Genomic DNA, 7415 nt, shown 5'->3' on the forward strand with positions numbered 1-7415 from the left:
CGGTAAATATAATCATGAATAGACAATTGCAACTGCTTCTTTTGCAGGAAAGTACATCATTGTAAAGAAGATGAAAGAGGTGCGAATATTCTACTGTCAAACTTTGGATGTTTGTAGAACTTTGCTAGACTTTTGTCTGACGGGTACCTTATTACTGAGCACAGGCGAATTACGTTTGTGATTACATTCTCGGTGGCCAACTCGATGGATCTAGCTCCACAAAAGAGGAATTCATGGAGGTATGAGCTTATTTGCAAAATTTCTAAATTATCAAAGTCGGTATTGCAAACCAGACAACGATGCTCAAGGGAGAAACAGAAGAAATAGGTTAGTTACTCTACCGTTTTTCACATGACAATCATCTTTTATCCTTGGAGACAAAAACACCTTAGTCTGAGTCTCATGCTAAAAAACCCGCAGGAAAATTAATTGAGAGAACAATGATGCACAAATATGGAGTGGAAAATGTAAATGGACATTTCATCAGCTTCAGCACAATATGCGACGCTACTCAAGTAAAAATTTCCATACCTCAAAAGCATGCTTATAGATAATGCTATCTTCTGTGTTTACACTTTAAAGAAGTGTTTATTCATCAATCCTATTATCTTTTCAGGAGCGACAAGACGCAATCTATGAGTTAGTGGAAGAGAAGATTGACCTCATGCTAGTGGTTGGAGGGTGGAATTCAAGTAACACCTCTCACCTTCAGGAAATCGCAGAGGCACGGGGAATCCCATCTTACTGGATCGACAGTGAGAAACGGATAGGATCTGGGAACAAAATAGCCTTGAAGCTCCACGTAAGTGCATTTCAAAACTAACTCAATCCTTACGAAATTGCTTTCACTCATCTTTACTATTTTGCATTTGATAGTACGGGGAGCTGGTCGAGAAGGAGAATTTTCTTCCAAAGGGACCGATAACCATCGGTGTGACATCAGGTGCATCGACCCCAGATAAGGTAAGAACACATCCGCTGCTGTTTCTGGTCTCTTAGTTCTCCTACAGACATGCCGTGTATAACTTTTTTTTTTGGCAGGTGGTGGAGGATGTATTGGTGAAGGTGTTCGATATAAAACGTGAAGAGTTGTTGCAGCTGGCGGCTTGATTCAGTCTTTTGATCGTATTCAGATATGAACATATTATGTCGAGAGTGTGTACTATGTAATAAATGACAATGTAATTATATCTGTAACTTTATTGTAAGAGAGGTTTTGTAATTCAAAAAGCCAGCATCCCTCTTCATCTTACTCCACTGAATTTTCTTACCGTAAATCGTATTTAAATTGGCACAATACAGCTTAAGACTCTGTAGAGATTGTCACAATTTAACCGAAGAATTAAAAGTTTGGTTTTGGGGTCGTCGGTATATAACCGAGAGATCGGAGACCATCCCTCTTTTTTCCGTTGACGGAGGTAAATTTTGTCGGCGGCCAATGTGGGCTGAGTGATGAGAAAAAACCCTGATTTCAGGGATTAGAGAGGTGTTTGACAAAAAAAAAAGATTCGAGCAATGAGCGGAGAGAGAGCACAAGAAGACCCTGCTTCGTCTTCGGGGTGTTCAGAGTCCTACGAGTTTAGCCACGCTGCAGTAGCTCAGGTCTGCGAGAGCGTCGGTTACGAGCATTCCAAAGATCCAGCTCTCGAATCTCTAGCTGGATTCGCACTCCAGTACATTCTTCAGCTAGGTAAAACTGCTACTTCCTTGGCTAATCTAACTGGTAGGAGTCACTGTAACGTGTTCGATATCATTCTCGCTTTGGAAGATTTGACTGGGAATGGCGATGAGGGAGTCTCGTCTGAGAGTTGCTCATTAGGGCGTTCGGTTAAAATTAGGGAAATTATCGATTTTGTGAATTCGAGTGAAGAGATACCATTTTCGCAGCCATTGCCTCGTTTTCCTGTAGCTCTAAGTGATAGGAGTAAGAAGATGATTCCAAGCTTTGTTGAAATTGGTGAAACTCCACCTGCGAATCATATTCCTCTTTGGTTACCAGCTTTTCCTGATCCGCATACATATAAGGAAACACCTATGTGGATTGAAAGGGCATCAGATCCCAGGGGAGATAGGATTGAACAAGCCAGGCAGAGGGGTAAGGCCGAGAGAGTTTTGTTAAGTTTGCAAAGGAAACTTGTCTGTAAAACTTCCTCAGGGAATCGTGTGTGGGGAGATATGGATGGTGTGAAAGAAGAAATCAGAGGAGACGAGGCTGAACTGCCTTCTGTATCGCCTTCTTTATCTGGGGAGAAAGTTGAAACACTGAATAGAGATGGCCTATCAGTAGTAGAGGCATTTGCTCCTGCCATGGAGGCTGCAAGAGATGGCTTTTGCAATGAAGTTCACACTGAATGGAAGAAGAAAAAACCTGTTGCTCTTTCTAAGCTCAGAAGCGAGAAGAAAATTTCTCAGGGAGCCGTTGGATCTGAGTCTACAGATGAAGGGTGAAAATAGACCCATATCATTTGTGCATGATGAGGATAGAGATGACAAAAGAAGGAGAGCGGAGTTCATTTTGAGACGGTGCATGGAGAACCCAGTGGACCTCAATCAGTTGTAAAATAAGTGATTCATCACAGTCTGTGCAGCGTAGTTTTAAAAATTGTGATTTGTAGCCTTTCTTTACAGGACTATGTTATGATTACGAATTTTTGATTGAAAGAATGAGAATTGCTAACCTATATTTTAAGCAGTTGATAAGTCTTTTCATGGAAATGCTTGTTTCATAACTTTATCATAGTGTCAGTTTCATGTCCCATGAGTGAGAGAGTCAGGGACCATTGTGGAAAGAGTTTACTCTTGTATCACTACTATGATTCTAAACCAAGTCAAGTGCTCTGAGGTAAGTTATTTTCTTTTATCGACATGTGTTTTGTTTCATGACGTTTATGCTTTTAACATATCACTGTATCAGAATCAAGAATATGCTTAGTTTACGTCCTTACCTTCTTTCTAACAGAACGAAAACCTTCCTGAAAAATTTGGTCTCCCTTGTTTTCTGTGACCGTGGTTGCTTCTCCTGTCAGAATTGTTTTATGTTTTAGTTGAGGTTCTAGTGATGTGAATCCTTGTCTCTTTTTATTCCGGTCAGAAGTTAAAGATGAAACACAATCCAAAAGCTATCTTTGTTCTGTTTTATCAAAAAAATATTCTGATTGTAAAGTCTCTTATCATTTTTTAAGCACCTGTCTTACACGTTTGCGGTCCAAACTCAGATCAATTAGGTAGAGATAGTAAGTACTACATGGGAGAGATAAGATAGGTTCATAAAGAAATAGCAAATATGATCTAGAGAGAGTATCAAGAAGCTCGATCACGGTCATGTATTTGACATTCAGTACCATTCACTCCACCACAAGAGTCAATGTCGAAGTATGTGCAACCTCCATTGATAAATGGAATTAAATGTCATTCTTGTTTAAGCAGCTTCCTTGAAGTAACTTGGACAACCTTTACGAAGTTCCTTTCTAATACTGTCAACTCTTCTCTCGCCATCTGAGCCATTATAATTCTGGGGCAACCATAGTATCAGATATAAGTTAGTGAATCAAAACAATTAGAAAGAGGACACCAAGGCTAATCAATCAATCAAACGGTGATACCTCCATCATGGCAGATACGAGCCTTGTTGCAGTTTGGTCACCATTTTCTGAACAAACTAGCTGATGGAATGTCAACTGAACCAAAGCTTGCTTTAAGCTTGCGCCAAGGCCTTGAAACTTAGCAAGATGATGTCGAGAAAAACATTGGAGTAGGAAAAGGGCTTCTGCAGATCTGAGCAGCAACTGCCTAATACACTCGATGGAGCTCACCTGCAGGAGGGGAAGACTAACTAATGATTTCCACAACAAACCAATTGAAGAGGAGCAAAGTAACACTAGATTTATTAGAATTCAATAAATCTTACCTCTTTGGCAGCCGCCGATTTAGAAGTACTAATTAGAATCCGCTGTCTTTTATTTGCTGACTCGCCTCTGCTGGAAGTTTCTCTCCATTGTGAGCTAGACTTGGACAAATTAATGTCAGTTTCAACATCAGTAAGATCTCCATAAAGCCCCTTTTTCTCGTCTCTTCTAGACCTTAAGAATCTTTCCACCTTACGAATCTTACTTTCCAACACTTGCATAGCACTGGTAGAAAAACGGAAAGTAACAATTCCGTCTTTAGACATGGTATCAGAACTGGTCTCTTTAGACATCACAGAAAATTTCCATAAGGGAAACAGTAATCTTGATGTACAGAGGCAGATCCCTTCGTGAGCACTTGTGAATGAGGGCTTGGCTTCGTGAAAATTATGGCTCATGGCTTGAAAACCGTTATCTGCTCCACTGGCAACACTGGAACTAACTATATCTTCAAAATCTACTATCCTGGCAGCCAACATCAAGCACATGGCAGCTGCTTCGCCTGCTCCAAAGCGGGTGAAAAAATCTTCTTGAAGGGACCTTGGAGATGGGGATTCCAGAATTGTTCTAAAGATATCAACAGGCCGATTAATAACCAGTACCTCCACACCCACAGTGGTAAAAACAGCAATCTTTTTCCTTGGCAAAATATGCTGGGTCGAAAGATCACCTCTGGCACAGAGTTTTGCACATGCCTTTTCATAAGACTCTCCCGAGACTTTGAGTCCACAATATAATGATTGAACAGTAGCGGCAGTATCAGGAGAGGGGAGTGAATCTGTCGCAAAAAGAAAGCGCCCTTTGATTGGTAGGGAGGACACAACTTCCCGTAAAGCCCGAGAACTTTGCCCTGAACTGCTGTCAACCTGAGATTGCACGGTTGAATCTCTGCTAGCAACAAGAAGAGAAGCCATGCGATGTGGCGATGAATCAGAAAAAACAACAGTTCCTGGAAAATAATATGCTGTTTCAACGTTCATCAAGAGGTCTTCATTCTGAGTTGTTGCTCCGACCGCTTTTGGAGGTGATGGCCTAGTTGAAACCTCTCTCAAACAGTTTGGAATCTGATTTTGGTTGTTGAACACACCAAAGATACTACCACTACGGGTGGTGGAAAGATATATCCTCCTGCCATCTGATATTGCTGCAACAAGGTGCAGACATTTCGATTCTAGCAATGGCAATGGCAAAATGCTGACTATCAACGGCTTGTTAACATTCGTATCCCTCTGCTTTAATAGATTCTTAATTTCTGCCAGCTTCTCAAGATGATCTCCCTCACTTGGCCCAAAAACATATGCTCGAAGTTTCATCTCTTTGGTGAGGGCATATAAAATTTGCCTATCATTATCAATTACCATCTTTCTAACCGGATCTGTAGCTTTAAACGTGAATATTTGTTCTTTAACCAACCTAAAACCAACAGAATTCATCCCAGATTCCAAAATCAATTATAAGAGAGAACAGATAAAGAAAAAAAAAAGATAAAGGAAGGAATGTGAGTACCTCAAGATATTAGGGCCACCAGCAGTGGTATATTGCAGCTCATGAATGTTACCATCAGACCCACCTATGAAAATGCGCCCTTTATTGGTACATGCAACGCATGTAATTGCAATGCGATCAGATGATGTTGTATATAGAGATTTTACTACAATTCCAGTACTTCCTTCTTTAGGCAGGTAGACTCCAAACAGAACCACCTGATGAGAAATTAAAAAAAAAAAAAACACTAATCAGCCATAATACACAAACCTAAATAAATTAGTGATCAGATTGCACCATTGTAAAGTGTCACCTCAACATTAGTTGCAAGCACCAAAATATAATGAGCATTTTTCGTAAAATCTCCAGGTCTACATTTGGCTAGACCAGCCGCACAAATAACCTGCTCCTCCTTCAGGGTTAACTGAATACATTGTCCATTCCTAATTGAAAATCATTTAGCACAATTACGAAAACAAGAAGGCAGCTTCTAAATTTACGTGTAACAAGAAAAGCCAAAATTACTTTCTCTCGAAGGGATACAGGAGAAACGAATGGCTAGAAGCTACCCAAGCACATCGAACATCCGGAAAAAATCCACATAAATCCGCGTGGGCTTTATCAAACATCAAAATAGCTTCAAAAGGATATTGCAATGTCTCTTTCACCTCAATCAACGGCCGCCACTACAACAAAGACAAATTTAAATTACTATACATATCTAAAGATCATTTTTGTGGTGTCGAATATTCCTGAAGCAAACCTTTTCGGGATGAGTCGAATAAGGGTGACTCGCCTGTAGATCGAGCTGCGATTCGGCTTCTAGGTCAATGTGGCTACCAATACAATCTGCCCCGTCCATCACATCAGCCATTACAATTTTCTCCACTTGTGACATCTTGGAATAAAGAGCTGAGACTCGAATTGAAAGCAATCCAGAAGAAAACGCGGATTTTGAACCAATAACCCTAGTGGTTTTTCTCGGGAGAAGTTTCCTATCTGGTTAACCGGTCGAACTTTGTTGTTGCCCGGGTCGGGTCAATTCTTTTCAAGTAATTTTCCATTTGTCCAATAAGACTTACTATGTCAAGGTCTGGTTTTACTTATAATATTCTAAATTCAGTAATTATGGTAATTATGGTAATTATGATTGACCTAAAGAAAAAGAGTTGGTAGCTATGACATAATATTAGAAACCATAATATTTTGAAAGATATGTAGGATTCTACAACTGCTAAAACTAATGCCGTTGCTGCATTGCTACCTCCAGATAATTTCTATTACCATCAATAAATAATAAACGAAGCCATACTGAGGTAAGTAAATTTTCTCTAGTTGACATGTGTTTGTCTTGTTCACAATGTAACATCATGCTTTGAAGGCTTTAACTTTCTATTTGTCTTTCCTGGTTCTAACATTAAAAACCTTGTAAACAGTATTGTGGTTGTTTCTCTTCTGACAGTTTTGGTAAGGTGATCTTGTTAAGTCTAGTGCGTGACTATTGTAAATATCCTAGGGATGGTACAAGGAAGGGTAGTTTTGCCAGCTCAGTAACAGACCTTATGTCAATTAGTTGAGATATATTGTGGGTTGATGTAAGATTTTGGTTTGGGCATTGGTTGAGAGTTATAGACTCTCTCGTTGATCAAGTCTCTTCTAACGTGTAGTTCTTTAGAGTTTAGCAGAAATGAATCCTATCACAGTTCCTTTAACTAACTCCACACTTATGATTTAGATTTGTACGTTTGAGTTCATTTAGTCATTTTAGTATATTAGTTCACCACTTTAGTGTCAACTAGTATATATATATATTTGTCATCAATATCAGCATATATAACTCCTGTCAGAACCATCATTTACTGATAGTCTCAAATGTGAAAAGACTTGTCTTCCTTTGTCAATCATAAAAGAATACTAAAATATGCAACAATCATCCTAAACAGTTTGAGTTATTGAACATTGATATTATCAACTCAGAAAGAATCTGTACGACTGTTTATAGAGTCTTCGAGCATTTGACTATTT

At 39.4% G+C, this 7415-nt stretch overlaps 3 protein-coding genes across 3 annotated transcripts; 2 read left to right on the forward strand and 1 right to left on the reverse strand.

Moving 5' to 3' along the window:
* Positions 1–1247, forward strand: LOC17874306 (4-hydroxy-3-methylbut-2-enyl diphosphate reductase, chloroplastic). Its single transcript, XM_023784097.1, has 6 exons — positions 1–79; positions 165–327; positions 421–515; positions 617–802; positions 877–963; positions 1042–1247. The coding sequence occupies exons 2-6, from the start codon at positions 300–302 to the stop codon at positions 1108–1110; spliced, it is 465 nt and encodes a 154-aa protein (XP_023639865.1). The 5' UTR covers positions 1–79; positions 165–299; the 3' UTR covers positions 1111–1247.
* A 100-nt stretch (positions 1248–1347) lies between these two features.
* LOC17874305 (transcription initiation factor TFIID subunit 8) lies at positions 1348–2715 on the forward strand. Its single transcript, XM_023784058.1, is given in 2 exon segments — positions 1348–2400; positions 2402–2715. Coding segments are annotated over 2 exon segments (1044 nt in total). The 5' UTR covers positions 1348–1515; the 3' UTR covers positions 2561–2715.
* A 405-nt stretch (positions 2716–3120) lies between these two features.
* On the reverse strand, positions 3121–6383 carry LOC17874303 (nuclear pore complex protein NUP155). The gene is made up of 7 exons (XM_006279112.2): positions 6154–6383; positions 5916–6076; positions 5704–5833; positions 5412–5608; positions 3908–5318; positions 3603–3812; positions 3121–3511 (listed from the first exon to the last, which is right to left on the reverse strand). The coding sequence occupies exons 1-7, from the start codon at positions 6286–6288 to the stop codon at positions 3419–3421; spliced, it is 2337 nt and encodes a 778-aa protein (XP_006279174.1). The 5' UTR covers positions 6289–6383; the 3' UTR covers positions 3121–3418.
* Positions 6384–7415: the final 1032 nt, after the last annotated feature.

This window comes from Capsella rubella, unplaced genomic scaffold (genome assembly GCF_000375325.1).
Source record: "Capsella rubella cultivar Monte Gargano unplaced genomic scaffold, Caprub1_0 scaffold_127, whole genome shotgun sequence".
NCBI lineage: Eukaryota > Viridiplantae > Streptophyta > Magnoliopsida > Brassicales > Brassicaceae > Capsella > Capsella rubella.